General features: G+C 47.5%; 1 protein-coding gene across 1 annotated transcript; it reads left to right on the forward strand.

Annotated features, from left to right (window-relative positions):
• The first annotated feature begins 947 nt into the window (after window positions 1-947).
• On the forward strand, window positions 948-24,828 carry AHCY (adenosylhomocysteinase). The gene is made up of 10 exons (XM_063172142.1): window positions 948-1,069; window positions 2,698-2,888; window positions 5,614-5,689; window positions 7,460-7,612; window positions 10,901-11,013; window positions 13,648-13,855; window positions 15,269-15,356; window positions 16,229-16,346; window positions 20,713-20,907; window positions 23,851-24,828. The coding sequence occupies exons 1-10, from the start codon at window positions 1,042-1,044 to the stop codon at window positions 23,980-23,982; spliced, it is 1,302 nt and encodes a 433-aa protein (XP_063028212.1). The 5' UTR covers window positions 948-1,041; the 3' UTR covers window positions 23,983-24,828.
• Window positions 24,829-26,149: the final 1,321 nt, after the last annotated feature.

The following is a 26,149-nucleotide window of genomic DNA, read 5'->3' on the forward strand; positions in this document are numbered from 1 at the left end:
GACCCACAGGCAAGGCCGAAGCGGGGCTGTGCCTCCTGCATGTGCAGCAGGCATTGGCTGTGCCTGGGGGCTGGCAGCCCTGCCCAGCACCTGGCAGAGGGCTGCAGGCTGGGGAGGGGAACTGCCTGCAGCCAAGTCCAAGGTCCAGGGTGATAGAGCTGCTCACACCTTGGCCCCAGCTCTGCCTGGCATCTCACCAGTTGTATCCATTGCTTTAGGCCCTGCTGCAGTGAGGGGTCTGTGTGCCCAAGGGTAACACTTCACACTGAACATCTCATGGGATCCTCTCTGGGAAGTGAAACAGAGTGCTGCCTGCTCAGTGTCCATATGGTGAGGCCTGGCAATCAGGAATCAGGGCTGTTCCTGGCACTGCCCTGGGACCTGCTGTGGCTTCATCTTACAGAATCCAAGAATGGGTGAGGCTGGAAGGGACCACAGTGGGGCTTCTGGTCCCACATCCTGGGTCAAACAGAGCCATCCCACAGCACGGACCTGGAATATCTCCAGTGAAGGAGACTCCACAGATCTGTTCCAGTGAGTGGTCACTTGCAGATAAAGATCTTCCTCATGTTGAGGTGGAACTTCATTCAGCTTCTGCCGTCGCTGGGTCTCTTATCCCATCGCTGGGTCCCAGGGAGCAGAACCTGGTCCACGCTCTGAGCCAGCCCTGCAGATATTTATACACCGGCTCCTGTGCTGGCACCAGTAGCGGTGGGTGCAGCGGCCGCCAGAGCCTGCTCGGGCACGGGGCTGACGCTGCGGCAGAGGCCGCGCCAGGGGACAGGTTCTGGGGAGGGGCAGGTTCTGGGGACGGGCAGGTTCCGCGGATGGGGCACGTTCTGGGGACAGCCCGCGGACTCCGTGCTCTCGCTGCTCGCAGAGGAGGCGGGCCCGCGGCCGGCCCGGCCCGGAGGAAGCGCCGGCCGGGCCCAGCGCCCAAGCGCAGCCCGGCCCCGCCTCACGCAAGCGGCACGGCCTCTACTTAAAGCGCGCCGGGAGCTGCTGCTGCCTCCTCCTGCCCGCCGGCCACGCAGCTCCACCATGTCGGACCGGCTGCCCTACAAAGTGGGTGAGTGCGAGCTCCGGGCCGGTTCCGCCGTGCTCGGCACTTTCTCCGGGCCGGGGCGAGCACGGTGCGGGGAACGCGGCCTCGGCGGCTGCAGCGCCGCGCTGGATGCGGCCGCGGGGGAGAGGACGGCGGGTCCTGCCCGCGGCGGAGCCGGGTCCGAGCCCCCTGTGCGCTGGGGGAGCCGCCGCGGTGGAAGGGGGCTCGGGGAGCGGCACCGCCGCCTTCCCACTCGCGGTTGTGCCGCTCTCCCGGCCCGGCTGCCCAGTCCCTCCCCCGCCGCTCAGAGCCCTTGGCGGGAACAGGATTAGCTCCGAAGGTGAAAGTATTTCCCATCCTGGGACCTTTGACTCATGTGCCCTGAAGGTTTTGGCGGGTATTTCTGTAGACCTAAAATTTCACAAAGAGCCCCAGTTTTTATAAAGCATTGGGTGTTCCTTGTAGGCTTCATTCAAAGAACATTGGTGTGTAAGGCTCAGATTCATAAATAATTTACCCTAGAGGCTTTGAACCTAAAACACTGCAGGATGTTTTTAAAGCAGCCCTAGTAAGGCTACCAAGCCCTTAACAGGGGTAAGATTAAATCTCCTTCTCTTGATATGTTTGTTTCTGTCGTCCTTTCGTGGCCTGTTTGCAGGCAGTTTTCAGTCCCAGTGGTGTACGGGCTGTGCTCCAGTCAGCTCTAGCACGTGCAATAGCTTCAATGGCCCCAGGCTTCGTTCTGCAGCAAAATGCAATTAGTGTGTCTGTATTAAACCCAGCAGTCTGACTCGGAGTTCTGGTGCTCTAAACAATCTCTGTTCACGAGGTAGGTGACAAAAAAAAGCATCTGACTGTGATCTAAATGAAATGGTGAACTTCTGAAATCTCTCAAAGAGTCTCAAACCAAGTAAGAAGGACAGTCTGTGTTGGCTGGTGCTGCAGAGTTGATGCAGCTGGGCATTACCTGCTTGACCCTTGTGTTTTTAAGGCTGGGGTTGGACATCCATGATGAATGTAGTGAGCCTGTCAGAAATCTCTCTTGCTCATTTTTTGCGGGACTTTTCTGCTCTAGGTACTTCTTACAAAAGTAGAAGTAGGCTGGTGACTAAGATAATTACAGTCACTTAAAATAATTTTTGTGGATCTAAGGGAAAGGACCTGCAGCTTTGCTGTGAGGAGGGGGAGCTAAGCTGGGTTCAGTTCCTGGTGCACTCTTAGTGAGCATTCTCAGTGTGGGAAGCCAGTGCCCTACAGCCAACCCCTCCCCACATTCAGGTCAATACTGTAGAAGTCAGTCTCTGTAGGAAGTTTTGGGACTTTTGGGGAATGTCTGTAAAAAGTGCTTAAGGCTGTGGCTTACTGAATTCATGGACCTTGGGATGTATGTGCACTAGGTCACAGTGCACATATTGATTTATACCCTCTTGCACAGTAGCATGAGGGGCTGTTAAGTTTGGTCTAAACTTGTGTACCATAGCAAAGAACCAGGAAATAACTGGAATAGGGTCTGGTTTTTCTGCAACTCTGTCTCCCAGCTGTTGCTGGGTGTTCAGTTCAGCTGTTGCAGCCAGTGCCTACCCACAAGTGTGTGAACAGATACCAAGGTCTCAGCTATTCAAACTCTGACACCTGTCCTGCTTCTCTTGCAGCTGACATCAGCCTTGCAGACTGGGGTCGCAAGGCCATTGAGATTGCAGAGAATGAGATGCCGGGGCTGATGAAGATGAGGGAGATGTACTCTGCATCCAAGCCCCTGAAGGGCGCCCGCATCGCCGGCTGCCTCCACATGACTGTGCAGACAGCAGTGCTCATAGAGACCCTCATCGTGCTGGGGGCTGAGGTAACGTGCCTCTGAGCTTCTCCCTCTGCTCTTGGGTAACACACTGCCAGGTCACTGCTCCTGCTTATGTAACACCTTACGGAATCCTGGCAAACGTCTGTGCTTTTTGGATGAGGCTGCAATCTCCACGTGGATGGATTGTCTTCTCTCCTCGAGCAAGAAGCTTGTTCCTTGCCCTCAGCACCTCTGGGGTGTGGGTGCGTGTGTTTCCTGTGGACAAGCTGCAGCTTTACATGCCTGTTGTGCCTCTGGGCAGTGCCCACAGCTGCTCCCACGCCGCCATGCTGTGCTCGGGCTTGCAGTGCTGTGGCTGCTCATGCTGCAGCTCTAGGGACTGCCTCCAGCACAGATTAGCCTGTATTAAGAACTCCACTCTGCCCTGGTAAAGTCAGCAAAATCTAATGAAGTTTACTGAGAGCTCGTGCTGGCCCTTCAGCTGTGCAGGAAAAGAACAGGGGTGCGCTGTGGCTTAGGGACCGAGGGCTGGGATCCCCACTGAATTTTTTGTGTGCCTAAGGACCAGTTACTCATCCATATTAAAGTCTGAGATACTTAGAAGGCATTTACTGCCTTATGTCCCATGCCTGACTTGCTGAGTGGAGTTCAGACATCACAGCTGAGTGTTTGCTGTACAGGGCATGAGGAGAGCCAGGTATCTGAGCACAATCTGCATTGCTTGTGTGCTGAGCAGGGAGCTGACTGGAATTTCAATGGATTGTCAAGTATGTAAATGATCTGAAGTTCCTTCTTCCTGCAGTTTGGCTGCCCAGAGGTGCCCTATGTGGGATCCCTCTCTGGGAACAGTTAGGAATTGAGCAGTGTCATGCTGATTGAAAGGTGCTGGGAGAAGGAGGAGTTTCCTCCGTAGCAGTGAAGGTGTTTCCTCAAAAAGAGGAGGAGGTAGGCATGGACACCGTGTCAGGTCAGCCTGGGCAGGGTACATGCTGCTGTGCAGGTGTTCCCCAGCCTGTTCAGAGCTGTCCTGTGATTCTGTGATTGCAAATGGTGCAGTGCTGAAGGAGAGCTTTGATGTGGAGGTGCAGTCCTGGCCTTGTTCCAGCCACTCTATGTGGAACTCCTGTCCCTGCTCAGGATTTAAAAGGAAGCAGTAGCCATTGAAATTTGGGACAGCTCCTTGCTGCTCCTGTTGGTTGCTGCATCCCAGTATGGCTGGCCTAGGAGGCAGCAGTGTGCTTAGTTAAACATTGCCAAGCTGCTTTAAGCTGAGCATAACCCCAGATCAGTGATACATGGGATTCATCCAAGTCATTCAGGGAGGTACCTGCAGAGACTTGGTTTCTCTAAGATGTGGTTGTACCTTTAAAGGTGTGTGTTGCTGTGTGAATTCCTTGTCTGATGCCTGTGGATTAGTTTAGGCTTTGATTTCAGTTTGGATTCAGCCCTGGTTCACCTCTTCTGTCAGAACTTTGGTGCCAGGGAGGGAGGAATAAAACTGATAAAATCACAGCCCATGTAAAGAGCATGTGGCTCACTGCAGCATAATAACCTTGGTGCCCATTTTTTGGCTGGATTAATAAGGATAGAATAAATACTCTGTGCTTCATAATTTGTAACAAAAAATAATCCTTTCCGTAGCCAGTGATGTAAATACGAGGGTCTGAGTCTGTCAGGTGTTCCAGTTATTCTAGGCTCTAGCCTAGCACAAGTCTGTATCAAATCTGAAGTGTGAACAGTATCTAGGTATTCTGTATACTTTTGAATGTCATGACACCCATAACCTAAAGCTGCACCTCCTCACCTGGGTTTTTGCAAGTTCCCCCCATGATGTCAGCTGCTGGTATAGGGGGAACTTGCAGAAACCCAGGTGAGGAGGTGCAGCTTTAGGTTCTGGATTTTGTTTTCCTGTGCTCCTTCCAGGTGTGTTTTCATGACAAGTGTTGGTAGTGTAGGCTGCTTCCTACTGCACCCTTTACTTCAAAATGTCACTTTTTGATCAGGTAGGATGAGTGGATGAGTACCTGAAAACAGGCTGGATGATTGTGCCTTATTGCCCTCTCAAGTTCTGTAACCAGTGAACCTGTGAATAGCTGCCAGTCAACCCTGTGGGTAGCAGAGGGTATGTGGCTCTGGGATGTGGTGCTGTGAGCTGCAGTAGGTATGCAGATCCTTTTCAGTGCAACTCAGCAACATGCTGTTGCTTTTCTAGGTGCCTGAGCCTAGTTATGAAATCTGAGGAAAACACTTAGCTCAGCTGGAAAAGCTTCCATGACTGGAACACAGAGTGGGAGGTGGGTGAGCATAATCTTAGAGAATGCCTGGATTGAGTGTAATGTTTCAGCTGCATTTCTGACCCTTGTGAGAGCCAGCAGGTGTGTTGCTGCATGTCCATACCCTCAATGGACACTTGCTGTAGGGCTGTTCTGAAAATCTCACCTTTATTCACCAAAACTTCCCAAACCCACCCTGTGGGCACCCCTGAAGATCTGGATTATGCTCTGGGTGTCTGGGAGAACTGCTTGTTAGCAAGGAGATGGCTGAATATATGGCACAACTAAAGCTCATTCACATTCTCTCCATGTGACATTATTTTCCCTGACTTAGTCAGACACCCAGTTCTCACCTTGTCTTTGTAGAGCTACTGAAAGAGGCAGGAACCTGCACTAATTTCCTTCTGCTCTTGCTCCCTTTTAAAGTCCTGTGTTTGCTAGAGAGTCCCTGATATCTCAGAACTTTGTTCAGCAAACAAAACTTGGTTGTTTTCCAGGTACAATGGTCAAGCTGCAACATTTTCTCCACTCAGGACCATGCTGCAGCTGCTATTGCAAAAGCTGGTATCCCTGGTAAGTTTTCCATGTTCTGGTTTGGCTGAGTTTGGCTATACTGCCTGTTCCTGCTAAATCAAACTGTACACATGAAGATCTTCTGACCAAGCTTGAGGATAGAAACAGCCTGTCAGAAGCAGTGGCTTTTACAAACCAGGACATTTGATTCAGGCTGTGTTGCATCAGCCTGTGCCCAGGTCTCCCAGCAAAGGCTGCTGCTGTTGGGCTCTGTTAGATCTCATTAAGATGATGGAATGGGCTGGGTGATGAAATGGAGTGGTGTGTAGGTGTGTGCAGCTGGGTGTGTTTGGTGCTTTCCAGCAAGCTCTGTGCTAAATAGGCATTGGGAAAGGTAAGGGAACTGCCATGTGCCCTGTCACAGTGGCAGGGTCAATAACCAAGATATTTTTAGGCTAGAATTAGCCCAACTGTATTCCTGCTGTTCCTAATATCCCTTAGGTGCTGTATCAGGATGCTGCTGTCTTGTTACTGTCAGGTTCCAATAAGGAGCAATTCCTCATGGATCAAGAGAAATACCTGAAGCTGTCTGCTGTGTAACTCAGCTGAAGGAAATGTAATCCTCAGGGCTGGGAACTGAGCCCAGCTGTTGGCAGAGGCTGAATTTGGTTCCTGGCAGTCTGCTTTGGGAGGGGGTCTCTCATTTCTGTTATAATTAATTATTGCCACAGGTCTTTCCCTACCTGTGGCACATTCTATGGCAGCAAAGTGATCCCTTCATCAGCTCCTTTGGCACTACCAGCTTCAGGCATTGCCTCTGGTGTGGGATGTCAGAGGGGCACATGGGATTCTTTAGACATTAGGTTGTCTTCCTCACTGCTTTCAGCACCCAGAACTCAACTGAAGAGCCATTTACAGGTTGAGTGTTGGTCAAAGTGTGTTGGTCAAACATTGCCATTTGTATCCTTATTTTTGGCACTTGCTCTTTTTGTTAATATTGTGCCTCACTTACTGAATTTGTGAGACCCTGGAGGAATGCTGGTCCTTTGGCTTCAATATGAGATCCTGACACACATTAATTCAGAATAGGCAACTGCATGATTGGCTCTTCATGGCTCAAGCAATTTTCTGTGTAAACAGTGAAAACACAATGATTTAGCTGAATGTTGAGGTTTGTAAATAATGTGCCCAGTATGTGTTTGAGTGGCTGAGTACCTCTGAGGGTTGAGTACAGCAGGAAGACAGTACAGATGCCTGGAAAGAAACAAATCCTAGTGGATGCAACATACCAGTGGTGGCAGCCTGTTGCTGGGGCTGTACTGACATAGAAGTACACCCTGATTAGAGCACATGAGGCACCTCAGCTTGGATTTTAGTGCTGGGCTAGAGAGACTAGTATTTAAACTCAGAGTTGGTGAAGAGTTTATATTCTGCTGCTTAGCTCATGCTGAAATCTGGTCCCTCTTTTCTGCTGTGCTAGAAAATGCTGTGGTTGTGTATTCATTTATCTGTATCATTCTGTCCAGTGGTTATTTCTAACGAGTGGGGTGCTGTGGATGTGAGTCTGCTTAAGTTTGCTTTGTCTTCTCCTTTTTAACATGGAAGAGGAATAAGGAGAACAATGAAGTCTCAAAATTTTGACCATGTTTGTGGCCTCAGTGATAATTCTGAGGTCTGTTTTTCAGTGCAAACGTCCTTGCTGGCCTGCAGGCACAGATAATCATCTGTCTGTCAGCTGCTACTGAGAGCTGCTGATGAAATCTTCCTTTGGCTGCTTCACTACATGCTGAGTAAGAAACTGGCTAATGGTTTGTGTTTGTTCCCATGCAGTGTTTGCCTGGAAAGGGGAGACAGATGAGGAATACTTGTGGTGCATCGAGCAGACCCTGTACTTCAAGGATGGGCAGCCCCTCAACATGATTCTGGATGATGGTGGAGATCTTACCAACCTAGTTCATACCAAATACCCACAGCTGCTGAAAGGTGACTTGTGTTTTGTTTTGGCAGGCACAGTTCTGCCTGGGAGGCTGTTTGGGTGGGGGGTGTGTAAAAAGAGGTGGGGGAAGAGGACAGGCTTGTGCGAACAGGCTGTGAAAATTCCTTAGTTCAAGACCAGAATCTCGTACCTGCAGGAGCTGTTCCCACTTCTGCTCTGTAGCTGCAGTGACCTGTCCTGGCCGTAGTTCACTAAGCCCATTACCTGAAAATGACCTCTAGGTAGTTCTGCTGTCATGCCAAAAGCTTCCTGGAAGAGGGCTGTGTTCTAGAAGTGCTCAATGTCTGTTTGCAATTAACAGTTTTACATTAATGCATTTCTTACCCATTGTCTTAGTGCAGTTCTGAATGAAGTCATGACCACCTGTAGCCTTCTGTGGAAAATGAACAGTTTCTATCTTAAATACTCATTCAGTTTGTCAGTGAAGATGCTGATGTAAATTAAGACTGATCTCTGTAGAGGATGACAAACTTGATCCGTTTTACCTTCCAGTCCATTGCTCCTTGGAAACAGAAAAACTTCCAGAATGGGACTTGTGGAGTAGAGTCTTGATCTTCTTAGTCTGAGATCTGTGCTTAGCCTTTTACTGCAAAGTTGGTTTAAATGAAGAAGTGTAGCATCCAATTTTGGCATCTTAGAGCTAACAGAGGCTAATGTATCTTAAGGGCTTGTGGGGAGATCTGACCACTGGAGAGGTGGAATGAGAGTGACTCTGGCAGAGCATGCACAGCATGTGGATTGTGAACACAGGAGACATTTTGGCATGAGGCAGCTGAAAATGCCATTTAAAGGCTGGATAAGTTTTCTGGCCTAATTTCAGAGGGAATTGTCTTCCATGCTTCAGCTGCTTCTAATTTAAATAGTTCTGTCCTAGTGTGCAGCTAACAGTTGAAAGTAGTAATCCTTCAACTAGGAGATGAGTTAAATGTGTGTGTGGAACTGCTCAGTAAGCTGCCTCTCTCCTGAAGTGTGCCTGCAGTTAGAGGGCAGAATGGCCTTTGTACTGTTGGCTTATTCCATTAAGCCAAATGCCCTTAATACCAAGATAAATAAAGGAGGAAAGAGGGGAAACAAGAACTGACCAATGGGGAAAGTCATCTGTGCAAAAGCCCTGTATGGGGAAGGCTGGCTCATTTGTGATTCATTGATCAGACTTGCTCAGGTGACAAATACAGGTCTGAGCATTTGACAAGGTTGTGTCAGTTTAATTCAAACTTGTCCTTGCTGCAGGCCCTTCTCTGCTCTCCTGTCACTCAGGCATTGACCATGAGTGGTGTGGGCAGCACTTGGGGCAGCTGCAGAGTGGTTTAGAGCAGCTGTGAATGGCACCTGGGGCAGTGCTGGGGTGCCTCCAGGGGAGGGGAAGCTATTGGCATATGGGATGTGAGGTCTGCTTAGTGCTGTGGAAAGAGAATCTGCTAATTTCAGGACTCACCTGGAGAGCCTTTGAATGATGAGGTGTGTGTCTCTTATTTGCCAGAAGAGAAGAGGGCAGGTTTGAACTGGAGGTTCCTGCTCTGTCCTACAAAAGCTTTTCTTTAAGGGGATGACTGTCCATGATCCAGGCAGTTATTCTGGAAACTGATGCTTTTGGGAGACTGTTTAAAGATCCTCCATTTCACTGTGCACAGGGCTGCACTGTGAACTTTAAACTCTCCTTTTTCCTCTAAGCAAGCCATAAATATGCCAAAGCCTGAATGCATTCCCTCAGCAGGTGACCATCAGGGCAGAGGGGCTGTCGAGAGCTCTGTGGGTGGATAGAAGTGGTGGGGATCAGTCAGCCTAATCACAGATTGGTTTGGGTTGGGAGGGACCTTTTAAAGGCTCTCTAGTCCAATCAATGGGCAGGACAGCTTCAACTCAGGCTGCTCAGAGCCCTTTGAAGATTCCCAGGGATGGGACCTAGAGCATTTCTCAGTGCAGCCTATTCCACCCTCATAAAAAAGCAAAATAGGTATCATCCTCTTTCAATTTAAAACTATTCTCCCTTGTCCTGTTGCAACAGGCCATGCTAAACAGTGTGCCCACATCTTGTAAGGCCACTTCAGGTATTAAAAAGCTGCAGTGAGCTCTCTGGAGCCTTCTCCAGTTAGTCAGCCTTTTCCCTCCTAGTGCTGTTGGTCTCATTTCCTTCACGTGCTACAGAGTGGTCTGGGGAGCAATGGGAGGGTCTCATGGCTCAGTCTCAGGCTGCACTGGGGAGTCTGTCAGAGTTCTGTTGTGAAAACCATGTTGAATTGCTCTGATTTCCCTGCCTGGGCTTGGACCAGCTCACAGCTGGATTTTTTGAGGAGTAAGGATGGATTTGGACCAGACTTGGCATCTCTGAGTGAGCAGCGCCCTGGAGCCAGGAGGACCAGTTGTGTCGTGGGTGGCATCACCAATTGGTCAAGGGAGGGGATTGGCCTGCCCTGCTCTGGGCTTGGGCAGCCTCCCCTTGAACATTGTGTGATTTTGGTCACCACAAATAAGAAAAATGTTAAACTCTTAGAGAGTGTCCAAAGGAGGCACGCAAGGATGGTGAAGGACCTTGAGGGGAAGCCATATGAGGAGTGGCTGAGGTGTTCAGCTGAAGGCGACTGAGGAGGAGAGCTCATTGCAGTTGCAGCTTTCTTTTGAGGGGAAAAGAAGAGGAAGAGCCTGATCTCTGTGACAGTGACGGGATTCCAGGGAACAGCTGGCACTGCCCAGGCTCCCCAGGGAACGGGCACGGCCCCGAGGCTGCCAGAGCTCCAGGAGCTGCCAGGGGCGCCCAGGGTGGGGCTGTTGGGGTGTCTGTGCAGGGCTGGGGCTGCCCTGGCTCATCCTGGGGGTCCCTCCCAGCTCAGGACATTCTGTGCGGGCCGGGCTGAGCGGCGCCTCCCCCGGGCTGGCAGCAGAGGGCGCTGCGGCGCCGCGGAGCGCGGCCGGGCGGGGCCGCTGCTGAGGCCGATCCGGGCCTCGTTCGATCCTGTCCCCGTTTCCTCCCCGGGCCCCGATCCTGTCCCCGTTTCCTCCCCGGGCCCCGATCCTGTCCCCGTTTCCTCCCCGGGCCCCGATCCTGTCCCCACCTGCGTCCCCAGGAGCCGGGCAGGCACAGCGCAGGTGTGTGGGTGTGTGGCTCTGAAGCGCATCCTCTGGTGTTCCTGCAGTTGTTTGAGGGTTTTCATCTCTTCCCTGCTCTCTGCCAAGGGATTATTTAATTTAAGCCTCTGAAGGATGTTCCCAGCACCTGGATGACCTGATTTGCACAGCATTCGCTCCAACTAAGGTGCATACTTTTATTCTTCCCATAGGAATTAGAGGTATTTCAGAAGAGACAACCACTGGGGTTCACAACCTGTACAAGATGAAGGCCAATGGGACCCTGAAAGTGCCAGCTATCAATGTGAATGACTCTGTCACCAAGGTAATACAGACAGAGCCCTTCTGCAGTGTTCTGCTCTCTGACCAGCTTGATGTTGGGATGTTGTCATTGCTGTGAAAGTATTCCTTCTCTTGCTGAGCTTTTCCTGATCTGGTTCTGAACAGAGATTTCCACCATATCCTAAAAGTGAGCCCTCGATGTCATTGTAAATGCCCTGTTGTCAGGACATCAAGGGTTTTTTTGTATGTAAGGACATCCATTCTTCTGCTGTTTAATAATGTGAACACACTTTTGGAGATCATGACTCCTGGGCACAGTCAGTACCTGTGGCAAGGAGCCTGTCCTCACTCTGAGTAGCTTAAAGGCTCCCAGGCAGGTTTCAGATACCAGCTGGAAAAGAGAGTGTGACCTCCTTGAGCTTGTGCTGGTAAAGGTTGGTTGGTCAGCCTCTGGCTGGTCTCTGTGAGCAGCAGATGCAAAGGAGAGGGCAGGAGGGAAAGATTTATCCCTTGCTTAGCTTTAGTACTGCTTCCAAGATAAACCCTGGTGCATTGAGAATAAAGTGGAATGGTTTTTTAAAAGGTGGTGGTGCTTTTTGACAGCACATGAATTATAGTGGGAATTCAAGGTGTGCTAAAGGTTTATGCATCTTGATGTTTTTTTAAGTCTAGTTACTGAGTCTGTTTCAAGTTCCCATGCAGACATTATCCTGTTGGGTTGGCCGTTCTCATGTTTGGCCTGCCTTCTCTGCAGTTTGCTGTCTCCTTTCTGCTCACTAACATGCACCTGACACTTCATAGGTAGTGGGCTGGAGTCCAGTTAATGTTGAAGGAAGTTCTTCACTTTCTTTTCACCCAGATTTGTACCACTTGCATAATAATTATTAATACTGTTTGGTAGACTTGGAAATTCAGATGTTTCTAACAAAGCTTCTTAAAGGGATTTGGTATTCTAGTGCTAAGCAAGTGCTTGTTTTCACATACTGTTTGGTATTTATACAGTGCAAGATTTGTACTAACCACAGTTACAGATCTCTGGGAAAATGTGCAACTGAGCTGACAAATTCTGCTCTCCCAGTTTGATATTTCCAATTGGTGCCAGGTTCCTGTGCTAACATTTGGAGAGGGAAGGCAGGCACAGCAGCCAGCTCTGTTCTTTCCCTCTGCCACTCAAATGTGTTTTGGATGGGGCAGATGTCTGCATCCAACACTCTGCTCTCTTACCTGCGTGAGAATTCACAGACACCTGGGAGGCTTTGACTGCATTTGTGGGATTTGGTGATGAGCAATCAAATCTGACTGACCATGCTCTTTTCCTCCATGCTGCATGGAAAATCTGCAGGACTAGGAAAGAGGGACACCAACTGGTACTAGCTCTAGAATTTGAAGAATTGGTAACACAGTTTTCTGATATATTAATGGCAGCTGTGCCTCTGGTAATGGTTATAGGCACTGAGTCAGGAACTTCTGGACCTGAGGTATAATTTGTTACACTTTGGCCATGAGCAGTTTATCCCATTTCTGTTCACACTTATAAGAACTGCAGGTGCTGTGGGTGTGCCTTCCACTAGACCAGATTAGTGCCTCTGGGAATTTATTGTTAGGATTGCCTGTAGCAGACAGTGCTAAGTAAAAGCAAGAAGGATTGGTGCCCTAAGGCTGTAGAAAGCCAGGGCAGGCTTTGAGACCAGAATTTTGCTGTGAGTGGAGATTTTTTTGTATTGCTTCCTTGCAATACTAAAGCACAGCACAAGAGTAGTAGCCAGCTTCTTTAAAAATTCTTGGTCTGTGTAACTCCCCAAATAATCAAATCTGTTTGTACAGCTCCTTCTCCTGGTCAAAAGAAAAGGCTCCAGAAGGAGGAGCATTACAAAGATTAGCACAACAAGGTGTGTTTGAGTTTAGGAAGGTGTTCAAGGGGTGAGGTAGTATTTGATGTCTGACTTAGCTGGGTACTTTTGATTGGAGGGTCTGGCTGTCAATGTCAGTGTTACAGAAGGAGGATGTTGTGTGCTGGGGCATTAGGAGATGAAATCCAGGGGGTCCTGTTTGCAGTGAACATTATTGTGAATGGCTGCTTGCTAAGGTTCTCCAAGTCTGAGCACTAGTGAGTGGCAGTGTTAGGGTAAGCTGACAGTGGTAGGGTAACTCTTCATGGGGAAGGATGTAATTTGGATCTTCTGGGACTGCAAGAACCAGTTGCTCCTGGTTGGTGTGGGCAGCTTGCTGCTCTGCAGGCTGGATGTGTCTTGCAGAGATAAGATGATGTGCTGCTGGTGTGTTTTGCCTTCCTGTGGCACTTGGTTCAGTTCATTGTCTGATAAACAGCAGCAGGGAGCTGATGAAGATCTGGTTTAGGAACTCAGACCTACATTGGTGTGAAAGACACTCAGGTTACCTCTAACAAGTCTTTAGCAAGTCCAAGCCGTGGTCAGTAGATACAAGGTATTTATGAAATGCTTCTCACCATGTTGATGCCTATGTTTGATATAACTCCATAGACTGAAACTGGATGAATAAAAACATCTAACCAGGTTTTCTTCTTCCTGTCCCTCATGGTGGTTAAAGTATTTAAATTACTCTCCTAGTACTTGCACATAGGTCCATTTTCTTTCTTTAAGGAAATTTCACTTGAGTGGCTTCATCTGTTCTGAAACTGCTCTGTTTTCTCCCTCAGAGCAAGTTTGACAACCTTTATGGCTGCAGAGAGTCCCTCATCGATGGCATCAAGCGTGCCACAGATGTCATGATTGCTGGGAAGGTGGCAGTGGTGGCAGGATATGGGGACGTGGGCAAGGGCTGCGCCCAGGCCCTGCGGAGCTTCGGAGCCAGAGTCATCATCACGGAAATCGACCCCATCAATGCTCTCCAGGCAGCCATGGAAGGTGGGAGCTGAGCAGAGCAGCAACTGGAATAATCAGGGCAGGAGGTCTTTCTCCTTTTTAATGCCTTTGTTAAAAAGCAGCTCGGGTGGGAAGCACTGATGGGTCGTGCTCATGCCACTGCTGCTCCCAGGAGTGGCACGGAGGAGGAGGAAAAATGCAGCTTTGTCTGCAGGCAGAGCTGGGGCTTCTGTCCTCACCAGAGCACCAGGAGATTCCCACTTTTTCGGTTTGACTTTCGAGGTCCTCTTTCCAGCTGCCTTTTTAGGTTAGGGTAAGGGGTAAAAAGGGTCTTAGAGGACACTGGATTCTGTTCCTCACATCTAGACATCATTTTGATCCCTCAGTTCTGTGTTGGCTCATTGTTTTTAGGGGTTTTTGCTAGGTTTGGTGGAGAGCTTCATCATTTGCATGCCAACTTAGTTGTCCCCTCCTCCGCACTGTCTGTGTGCCATCCTCCAGGAAGCAGCAGGGAGTCACTCGACAAAAAGGGGAATTCTGAACCATCAGCAACAGATAGTTAACGAAAAACTAGTAACAACTAGGTGATTAGAACAACAAACAGTTAGAACTCCACCCTGGCAGTAACTGGCCCAACCTGTGAACTCTGTAACCTTTTAAAAAAATGGGCAACTTTTCTATTCATAACAGCAACTGAGGCATCTAACGGAGTCTGTGTGTCAGTGGAGAGCAGTAAGTGAGAGCTAGCCAAGAAAGGTGCAGTGGGTTTCAGCCCTGTCCCTGCTGAGGTACAGCTGAATCCAGTTTAACTGTAGGAATTCTGTCCTTGCAGTTAGGGAAGGAGCTTGTTACTTGAGACCTTGAAGGTGTGTTTGGAATCAAGGATTCAGAGACTCTGGTGGTGGGGGGTAGGGCTGCGGGATTGTCCTTGAGTTGTGCAGCTCTCCAGTGTGGGATAAGGCTTGACTGGAATTAAAACATTAAAAAACACAAGGCCTTAACCCTCTATAGGTTTTTTGGAAGAGCAGTGCCATGCTCTCTGTCTTTCCAGCTGAGCTCAGGGCATGTTCTGGAGCTGTTCTCTTCTGTGGGTGCTTCATATCACTTTGCCTCTTGGTACCAGTGTATCTCATTTCTGTTCATACCTGCCAAGAACTGCAGGTGGTGTGGGGACACTTCTTTTGCAAATTTGACCGTCTGAATCCAGTCTGACTGCTGTGCCAGACTGTACCTCTGGACACTGAACGCACAGATCCACAGATTTGAAAAGGATGGTTTTGTGCCATGTTGCTGTTTAGCAAGACCAATATCCCACTACCTTGCATCATTTCCAGGCCTGGTGTGAGCAGAAACATTTTACTCATTCTTTCTGTCTACTTTTCTACTTCTAGTATTGTGTCCCGCTTGTTAATAAATGTTGGTGGTTGTGTAGAGAAGTACTTTTTCTCTTTTCAGGTTATGAAGTTACAACCATGGAGGAGGCCTGCAAAGAAGGCAACATCTTTGTCACCACCACTGGCTGCACTGACATTGTGCAGGGCAGGTATGGCCAAGCCACTTGCTTTAGTGAAAGCATATCTGTACAGTTAATTTTCTTTTCTAAAATAAATTTATAACTTGTCAGCAGTGTGTTTAGGGTTAGCACACAGTCTGACTTCTGGACATCAGAATTTAGCATGAGTTTAATGAGAAATTTGGTCTTTGGTCAGTTTGGTTGGATGCTGCCACATGGCATTTGTTTCTGGCTTATGGAATGTAATGATGGAGAAAGCTGCAGAGAGGTAGATTGACTTTTGGAGAATGAAGGCATCAGGGCTGAATTCTGTGTTAGGCCAGACAAATATGAACAGAAGAGGAGGCAGGTAAGAGTTGAAAGTGATTCATTGCATCTGTGGCTGCATATCAGCAGCTGAAACCAGCCTGTTCTCAGTGTACTGCCCTGCAGTGTTTGGTTCTGCTTCTTAGATCTCAGTTTATAGCCCCAGCTCCACACAGACGCCTTCCTTTCTTTGCCATGATGACTGTACATGTTGTAATGGAAGATCAGATTAGGTGGGAGGAGATGTAAAACTGCTGGGAGCTTCAAAGTAATGAAGCAAATTATTTCTTCTGTGTAAGGAGAATAACTGCAGGTATTTGTGTTGAACCAATCAAACAAAAGGTTATTACTTTCCATATAGGGAAAATGCTTTCTCTCCACTAAGTTTTTATATCTTTGGGAATTGTTCTTCCCTAGAAGCTTGGGAGGCTTTTCCAGTAGACTTGGCTTGACTGGAGGGGCTACCAGCCCCACACACCTTGTGAGAGTCAATGCAGTTACTGAGCTGGGCACTTCTCAGGGCTGTGGATTGGAGCATCTGCTGAGGGAGAAAACTGTGTGGATTAACTTTTGATACAACTTCTTTTATTTCACAGGCACTTTGAGCAGATGAAGGATGATGCCATAGTGTGTAATATTGGCCATTTTGATGTGGAAGTTGATGCCAAGTGGCTGAATGACAATGCAGTGGAGGCAGTGAATATCAAACCTCAGGTGAGGCAGCCTTTCCACAGGCTCTCCTGCTGGAAAAAAAAACCAGTAGCTACTCAGTGCGTTTTTATTTTTCTAGAGAGTTTTCTCTTCAGCTTCTTTGGTGTTTCTAGCTTTGTTGGAAGCCACTGTTGCTCTGGTCTGAATGCAGATTCTGCTGACCTGGGACAAGCTGCACATGATGGTCTTGGGCTGGCATGAAAGAAATTGCTTCCAGCCAGTGCCCAAGGCCCTCAGGGTGATCTCTGGAGAGAGGTGCCTGATATGGGTACATCTTCCTCCATGTGTTCCCACTTGCTTGAGAGACAGGAGCCAGCCTACCCTTAGTGTGGTTGTGGAGACAATTAATTGCATCAAGTCCATTCAGCTTTGATGTTTGGGGCATGGCCAAGGGGGTATGCAAATGTGCTTGCTTCAATAGCCCTGAGCTGGAAAGAGTGCCATAGCTCAGCTTCCAAAAGCAAGGTGGATGTGAAATACAGAGCAGACCATTAGACACACTAAAAAGCTTAAGAGCAGAGCCCATAAATTGCCTGGTGCCTGACCTGAATCTCCTCTTGTGGAGCTGTTAGTTCAGGTACTGCTCTGCAGAACAGTCATGGTCCTAAGGGAATCTCAGTGGAATGACTTTGGGGATTCTGTCAAGGTTTGAAAAAAATTCACACCTCTTTGTTCTCAAAGTGTGGTGTGTTTTTTTTAATCTACTCTGAAATTGAGGCCTCAGGAAAGCCTACCTGGTGCTCTGCCAAGCTTAGGTTTCTCTTCCAGACTTGGTGGCTTCATTTTAGAAACCTTTGTGGGCAAAGCAGGCAGGATGTTTTACCCTTGCTCAGCTTGCATGCCTGCCATGTATTTGTGTTAAGCTATGGCTGAAGCTGCACAAGAGAAATCAGAATCTGAAAATTTCAGCTTTTCAACTGTGTGCCTTAGAGCAAAGAAACAAAATTGAACTAGATCAAAACTGTTTTGTCACACCAGCATTGAGGGAGATCCATAAAGCAAACCAGGTTTTATCTGACTTGGTAAGGGATTTCTGGTTACCTTTTGAAGAGGAAGTGCCCTTGCTAATAGCAGGATTTTTGGACATGTTTTGTACTTTTTAATAACACCACACCCAAACACACCTCTCAGATCTCCATCTGCCCTTCCAATATTCATAACTCCCCTGTGGCTTGTTGGCCACCTACATCAAAGTCTGACTAAGCACCTGTGAAAGGTGTGTTGGGTCACTTTGCATGGCCTTAACCAGGGCTGGAGTTACACCCTCAAGTTGTCACTGTGTTCAGGTTTGTTCTTGCCTATGGCCTTAGTGGAGCTGACTCTGCTCAGCAGCTCTTCTAGAGGAGCTCACAGGTACCTGCTTGTGCTCAGGTTGTTTTAAAATTAAACCTTGAACTGATTGAAGAATACACATTGTTGAAGCTTTAAGTGGGTGTTAATATGGCACCATACAAACTCTCTGCACAGAGGCAGTAAATCCCTTTTTAAATGCTTGCTTTGAGGGGCCAGTCAGGCATTGATGACAGAGTGTAGTAAGGTGCAGTGTGGTCCCAGGTGTGAAAATTGTAACAAGTTTCTGTTTTAAAAAAAAAACTAAATTACCTTTTGAAAAGGATGGAAGTGGGGTCAGGGTTGTCCATATGGATTAATGCTGAAGAAATCTAACTTTCTAAATATTCAGATTTTTACTAAAACCTGGCAGCTTCTTTTCTGTATCCTGAACCAGAGAGGGGAACATAGTAAAAGAGCAAAAACCCCTGACTTTCTATGAGGAACATCTCTCTTGATGAGAGGATTAATGCCAGGGCTGAGGGGGGTTAACTTCAGCTGGAGGTACAGAATAATTGAGACTGGATCCAGCATGAAAGTTTCAGTACCAGTGCTGGCCTGATTTAAGAGATGTTTAATACTTTAATAAGAAAAACATCTTACTGTGCCATTGTGACTGATGTGTGGCTTTCAGAGGACAGGTAAGGAGGAAATAGGCTTTTTACTGAAAAACTGGCAGGTTGGTTTGGCTCTGGGTTTGCACTGCAGCCCTGCTCAGTTGTGTTTGAGTGTCAGAGACTGACCTGCAGCACAAACTCAACTTGAGAGGGCAAGGAAAGGTCAAGGTCAATGAACTTTGGCTTGTAAGTTATTCCCACATAATGGGAAGGGAGGTGCAAAGCAGCCAGAAAGTTCAGAGCCAAGTAAATTCCAGTGGCGAAAAAGAAGGGGGCATTTGTCTAAGTGTGGAGAGGAGCTTATTGCCTGGATAATTTGAATTCTACTTCTGGAGCAATTTATTGAGTTTGCCAATCAGCCTGTTCTGTCTGCTTGTATATGAGATGGGTTTCCACAGTACTGACTTAAGCCTCAGCTGGTACCACTACTATTTTGTACTTATTTTACATTAATTTTACATTTTCTATGTTCCCCTTTGAGCATTGAATGACTCCTGTCAGCACAGGTTGCTGAAGGTATGGGGTTCTATGCACAATCCAGCTGTCCAGGGGCAAGTTATGTGGGTATTATGTAAGGATATAAGATTTTGACACCTAAACCACCCAATTTAGACTTCAAAACTGAAATGCTACTTTAACTGCTCAACTATCTTTCAGTAGTTCAGTCTGTAAATGCAATGTTTGTTATAAGTAACACTGTAGCTGTTCTTAGGATTTTTCATGTTTTGCTTCCCATCTGGTTCCTTCTTTTGTTACTTCCTCCCATAATCTCCTTATGGCCCATATGGTGATTTTTGGGTGCACTGTGCACTGTCACTGCTGGTCAGCAATGGAAAATTGGCATCCAAAATAACAACTGCAGCTGCTCAGGGGGGGATCATTCCTATCCCACCTGCTGAGTGCTTTTGGGCAGGAGGAATCAAGGCTGATTTAGGGCTGCTTTTTGAGGTGGTTACTGCCTGCATGTGTTGTGCTGATACCATAATAATCTGTCATGTGAACCTGAGAAGCAGAAAATGGTGCTGTGATTGAGGCATAGCTGGGGCAGGCAGGTGGAGGCACACCCCTGCTCTGAAGGCAAAATACCTGTTATAAAAAACATGGTTTGTGTTGGATGGCTCTTGGCATCTTGCTGAAGTCCTGCACAAGGTTGATTTTCAGAAGACTGCATTGTTACAATTACAGCTTCATCATATGTCAAAGCTTTAAGAACAGGCCAAAGCTTTAAGAACAAAATTGAAAGTTGTGCTTTACTTAATATTAAATGACTTTTACTTCTGAAGTTTAAATACAGCTGTGAGTAAGGACTCTTTTAGGTCTGTCACAGTTGCTCTGCTGTGCTAGTAGAAGATAAACGGTCTGAAGCATTAGGCTTTGTCAAAGTTGGTTGCTGATTGTGTTTCAAGTATTTCCAAAGTGTTTTACTCCCAAATGCTTGGTATGAAGTGAGCAATAAATACCAGTTAACACTGAATATTCTTGTGACTTATGAGCCATGTTGGTGTCTCATTATTGCTTTAATATTGTAACCTCCTGTAGGGTGAAGGCAGGGCAGAGAGGAGCTAATGAGAGGTGCAGAGGAGAAGCAGAGTTAAATTTAACATTGCAGGAGTCCAGTCTGGCCCAGGCAATTGGGCACATGCTGAGTGACATTATCTCCTGAGCTGTGTGGGACAGTGACATTATCTGTCTCCTGAGTTGTGTGGGACTCTCACAGCTGGGGCCCTGTCTCCTTAGCCCATCTGAGCCTGGATTCTGTGTGCAGAGTCCTGCTGTCCCTGGGGTGGATTGGGGAGGATCATCCCAAGAGCAAAGCAGGGTACACCAGGAGCCAGAACAGCTCTTTGTTTTATGTATTGGCCTTGCAGAGGTGGGAACAGTTCCAGGGGACCCTAGCAGGCTGAGAGCTCCAGCTGTTACCTGTGTTAGATGCCAGAGCTCAGGACTGCTGCATGCAGAGGTGTTCCCTCTTCCCTGTCACCACACACCAGTTGTGACCAGTGGGTGCAGATGAACTGGGATTTACTGCTAGCAGCACATTCCATCACAGCTGGCTGGGACTACACTGGCATGTAGAAAAATCGGGAGTGTGGGCAGAGCTGGTTAAGTGAATTTGGAGAGCTGGTTAAATGAGTGGGGAGAGCTAGTTAAGTGAATTTGGAGAGCTGGTTAAATGAGTGGGGAGAGCTAGTTAAGTGAATTTGGAGAGCTGGTTGAGTGAATTAAGTGAATTTGGGGAGCTGGTGAAGTACGAAGCAGATGCCAAGATGTGTGTGCTGTGAAGGCCGAGGTTGCTGCAGGCTTTGCAAACAGCAGGGTTGGAGGGAGGGGTGTCTGTGTTACACCTGAGTTGCTGAGGGGCAGGGAAGCCCCCTGAGCCCCAGGTTTGCCCCGTGCCTGACGTGGCCCTGCTGCTCCCACAGGTGGATCGCTACACGCTGCGCAACGGGCGCCACATCATCCTGCTGGCTGAGGGCCGCCTGGTGAACCTGGGCTGCGCCATGGGCCACCCCAGCTTTGTCATGAGCAACTCCTTCACCAACCAGGTGCTGGCACAGATCGAGCTCTGGACACACAGTGACAGATATGCTGTGGGGGTGCACTTCCTGCCAAAGAAGGTGAGTGGCAGCCACACGACAGTGCTGATAAGGAAGGCAGCTTGAAGTGTGGCTTTGTTGGTGCTTGAGCTCATTGAAGGTTCTGTCCTTCAGAGGATGTTTGGCTTTGGTGTGCTGCGTGTGAATGGGCTGTTCTTCTGTGTGCAGTACTGGGAACTTGTGACAGAGCATCCAGGCACTTCCTGCCTTCTCTAAGGTGCTGGGAAGCCCTGTGCTGCCTTAGGGCTGTTGGAGAGCTTCTGCCAACCAGCTTGCTCCTTCTACAAACATGTCTAGCAGCAAAGGGCAGAGTTGAAGCTGGAGTGAAACTGAATCCCTTTTACTGTGGTTGATAGAGTCCTGATCCCATTTGCACCTGAGAGAGCTTATCACAATCTGGTCTTAATAACATCACAAAATATTAATGACAGATTCCCTTAGATTTCCCTTTAAACTTATCTCTGTGTTCTTTGTTCTTGGGAAAAGTCTGGATTGTGTCACAGCTTGCATATTCCTTTTAGAAAACTAACATGGTTTTAATTTTCCAAAACAAGACTGAGAATTTGAGATGGTTCATGGAAAAAGATGCTGGAGTTAAATCCCACTGCTTTTGCAGCACAACCAGGTGTGAGAGTAAATGTGAAAATACTTTCCATTTGGGAAGTAGAATGTGTATGTTTGGGCTTATTAATGAGGTGTTTCCTGAAGAACTTAAGTTTACAAACTCATCAGTTAAGGATCAAGCAAAGCATACCAGAAATGCAGTGCAGGAGTGGATCAGCAAACTGCCACAATTTTTGTCTTCAAAGGAACAGTCTTATTGACAGTTCTCTTGAAAATTGATCTCAGTGTTGCTGATAAAATGTGACTTCATCCTTTCACTGAATAACAAATTTTAGTAAGCATATTTGAACTGGAAATACATAGAAATGAGAAGTAATGCCCAAAGCAGTTAAATATCAATTTGCCTGTTAGGGGCGAGCATATGGCAGTGATCTCCTCAGGTTCATCCACTGTGACAAAACGCTTTTGACCCCCTGTGCCTCACAGAGGGCTTTATTCAAAGAATAAAGCAGTTACCTTGTCAGAATCAACAAAAGAACTTTCTGTGATAATTTTCTGGGTTAGTGCCTTTCCTTGTTCTGTCCAATTGCTCTGAGGTCCAAATGCAAGACTTAACAATTACCAAGTACCTCACCCTGCAGTTTCTTTGACTGCAAGAATATTGCTTTGATTGGCCATTACAGACCTGCACACATTTCTGCAACATGTGTTCCTGGAAATCCAGGAAAACTGTTGTCTCTATGTTCTTGGCACAAATCTGTCCTGCTTAGCTTTGATTTTTAGGTGAGAATGTCTGCTTACCTTTGTCTGAATTTCTGTGTCTCTATGTCTAAGTCTTGAGGTCCCCAAGCTGAAGCAGCTGTGAAACAATTGATCCCTGCTGCTGCTTGAAAACCTCATCTGGGAATTGTCAGGAACTCCATTCCTTTTCAAGTGGGTGAAATCTGTCTTAAATTCACTGGAAATACACCTGTCAGCTTCACACCTCTGTCTAATCAACCAGATGAGAATACAATTTCTGACCCTCCTTTTTTTGTTTCATGACATCTTGACAGGATGTACTAGGCCTAAATACTTGTTTCTCTTCTAAACACAGACCTTCCTTCCCCTTAGGTTTTCATTTTTTCATGGTTTGCCTGACTCTTTGGTGGAATTCATGGTTCACTGCCACCGTTTCAACCATTTCCCCTTAGGTTTCTGATTCTGTCTTGTCACCTTTGGTTCCCTGAAGGCAAGGGAAAAGGTCCACAGTGGTCACTGTGAGCAGGCTGAGCTGCAGTGAGTTACCCTCTGTGCAGATGGAGCTTTTTACCTGGTTTATGGCATGGTATTACTTCAGAGTAGTGGCTTTGTTACCAGAGGTCTTGGAGGGGGAAATCCAGGACTAGTTTTTGAATCATTTAGGCCCTGCTGGTTCACAAGCTGGCCCTTGATTGTTTTGTTGATCTACTGCCCTTCAGTTATATTGCAGCCTTTCATGTCTACTAAAGTAATATAAGGGAAATATTGCTGGTCTTCTCTGTGCTGCTGGGATTTAGACTTACCTTGTATCTGTTTCCTCTGCAATGATTGCCTGGTTTTTGCAGGAATTACAAATGGCCAGACTTGTCCTTGATGCCTGCTTGTGCTGTCCTTTCTCCCTCTGAATATCCCCTGTGGCTGTACATCCCCCTGACACAGCAGCTTGGTCAGCATCCTCCTGTTTGTTTTCTGACTCTCCTGTACCTGCTCTTGGAGCACTTAACTGCATTCTAACATTTTATATTTTTCAGTTTCTTCAGTTTACACATCTACCTGACACCTCAGGGATAAAGAAATTATATCAACCTTTCTGTGCTTGTGTCCTACAGCCCACCTTGTTTTATTCTTCATTCAGACAGTGCCAGTGGATACAAGTAGTCTTGCTGAACTGGAGATTCTGGAGTGAATTTCATTATATTCATGTGCCCCTAAGATGGGATATCTGGAGAGGGCAGGAATTTTTTTCCAGTGTTAGGACTCTCATAATATTGTAGGATGACAGTGTAGTATGTCCAGGTGTTCTTGTAGTGGAAACTTAAAACAATTTCCAGTTTGGTGAAATGATAATCTGAAGAGTTTGATCTCTGTTCTTTGCTTGCTGGATGGATGTGAATGTGTAAATGAGATTGAAATGGGTTTGATTATATAAAATTTTGTTTCACTTAACCTGACTCCCTCAAAAACACAAGGCTCTTCCATGTAGGTGCAGGTCTGTGCTCAGACAGGTGAGGGATGTTGGCAGGAAGAAAGCTGTGTCAGGTTAAGTCCCGCTTGTTGCTGCTCTTGGTTTGCACATATTCATTTTGCCCCCTGGACTGTGACTTCCTGAACTACTAGAACTCTATTCTGATGCTCTTATCTCAATGTTTTGCTTTCCAGCTGGATGAAGCTGTGGCTGCTGCTCACCTGGACAAGCTGAGTGTGAAGCTGACGAAGCTGAGTGACAAACAGGCCAAATACCTGGGCTTGTCCAGGGATGGGCCCTTCAAGCCAGACCACTACAGATACTGAGCAGGTGGCACTGCCCAAAGACCAAAGTGCAGGGATACAACCTTCCAAAGCTCTTGTGTGTGCTGGGCTTCTGAGGACAAGCCTTTTGCCATTTTCCTCTCAGTGCTGCACAACCCCTCCCCTTACCAGGGAGCCTTCAGGGCCCCGTCAGTGGATGAGGGTCACTGACTCCTGGAATTAGAATTGGTTACTTAGCTAATGTCGCAGTGAAAAGGATCCTGTGCACCTTTTGTTGGTTTGTAATGCTCCAGTGAGGGGAGCAGGACAGAAGGTGGCTGAATGAGAATGTGTAGTCTTGCCACACAAGTGGCTGTCAGCTTTGAGCAGCTCACCATGGGGTGGGGAACGGTTTCTGCAGGGAGATGCTTTTGCCATGCCCTGCTCCAATCAGGTAAATCCCAGCAGCACACTGGCAGTGTCAGGCCCTCTCCACAGCAGTGCCCTGGTAAAGTGCATATTGTGAAACTGGAGGAAATTGGGAGGATAAGGGGTTGCTTGGTCTCCTTGCTGTAAAAGCAACTCAGCCTCCTGTTCAGAGATTAAAGCTGGAGCTTTTTCCTGGGTTTACTTCATTGGTTTTGGTCAAAACCAAGACCATTTTGTGCTTCTGCCATGCCAGCTTGAGGAGGGGTGAGGCAAGAGAGACTTTTAGCAGCTTTCAAGAGTGTTGTGAGCAGCTGAGGAGCCACTGAGGGGATCATTGGGTTTAGGGGCCTTGTTCAATCCTCTGCAGACACCAGCAGCACACTGATACCCCCAACTTGATTTCTCTTAGTCGTCATGTCTGCTGTATCATGTTTGTCACTGACTTCAAGTGCTTTTATTAAAGATCTGACTGTGGCCTGACTTGTTTTGTGCAGTGAGATATTTTGGGATTTGCCATGGATTTGTTTACCTTTGTGTGATCTTTAAGCTACTGGAAATATTTGATGTACCCACGTGGGGTGTCCTCAAGGCAAAAGCTCTTGCTGTGGCTGCTCTGCATCTTGTGCTGGGGCTGGGAAAAGCTGCTTCTCAGGAAATATATGAAGGGCTGAATCTTACAGGATGATCACACAGATTTATCTCCATATGCCATGGAAGCCCTTACTTGCCACTGTCCTCTCCAGTCCAGCATTGCACTGCAGATTGCCTCTGTTTCTGGATGTAAGAAGATAAAAGTTTTAGAATGATGTTTACAAAGTGCTTGAAATTCTCAGATTCATGCCCAAACCTCAGTGATCAGTTGGAACAGATGGTGGGGAGGGGGGGGTGTGAAGTGTTGGAGGAGGAAACAAAAGAGATGAGTAAACAAGATGCTGCTCAGTGTTCAGCTTTTTTCATGGTTTTGTTTTGCATTGACCTCTATAAAGCACCAATTTGAACTGAATTAGGGTCCCCATAACTGACTCCATAATCATTAATGGTGATTATCCTTCAAGAGACACACAGCAGTTGAGTACTCATCTGAATGTAGGTGATGTGCACCTTGTGCTTGTGGCACAGTGACAGTGGTGGAAAATGTGGAAAATGTCACTGGTAGAACAAGTGCAGTAGGAAAATAAGGACTGACTTATTCCTTAGTTTCCACTACTTGGACTTTGGCATCTCAACCCATTTCACAGCTGAAATGTGCAATGCTGAAGTGCAAGGCTATAATTCTGCTCTTGGATCATGGATTCCTAAAACTGGATTAGGAAGGGCCACCTGGAGGTCTCTGGTTCATCCCTGTCCTCATACCAGGGCCATGCTGAGCCCAGGAGAATTTCAGTTGCCTTGGGTCAATCACATCATCTCCTTTGGCTTCTCTCCCAGAATGTGACCACCCTCCGGTGAAAATTTTTTTCTGTACATTTAACTGGAATTTCCTGTGTTAAACCTGTGCTGGCTGCTTCATTTTCTCCCTCTGTGCCTCTGGGAAGGGGCTTGTTCCATCTTCACTACATTCATGATTCCACAGACAAATCAGGGAAGTGTCAAGACCAGCTCTAAAGTACCAGGAGGGGCTGAGGGAGGTGGGAAGGGGCTCAGCCTGGAGAAAAGGAGGCTCAGGGGGGCTCTGCACAGCTCCTGACAGGAGGGGACAGCCAGGGGGAACAGGGATGGGACAAGAAATGGCCTTGAGCTGTTTCAGGGGAGGGTCAGGGTGGATATTGGAGGAAATTTCATGGAAAAGGTGGGCAGGCAT

This window comes from Melospiza melodia, chromosome 19 (genome assembly GCF_035770615.1).
Source record: "Melospiza melodia melodia isolate bMelMel2 chromosome 19, bMelMel2.pri, whole genome shotgun sequence".
NCBI classification, from domain to species: Eukaryota; Metazoa; Chordata; class Aves; order Passeriformes; family Passerellidae; genus Melospiza; species Melospiza melodia.

Bases quoted from the DNA above. Each gene is read 5' to 3' on its own strand.
- AHCY (XM_063172142.1), top strand. From the start codon at position 1,042: ATGTCGGACCGGCTGCCCTACAAAGTGG. The intron at 11,014-13,647 runs GTAATACAGACA...TTTCTCCCTCAG, and splicing joins TGAATGACTCTGTCACCAAG to AGCAAGTTTGACAACCTTTA. The intron at 15,357-16,228 runs GTATGGCCAAGC...TTTATTTCACAG, and splicing joins ACTGACATTGTGCAGGGCAG to GCACTTTGAGCAGATGAAGG.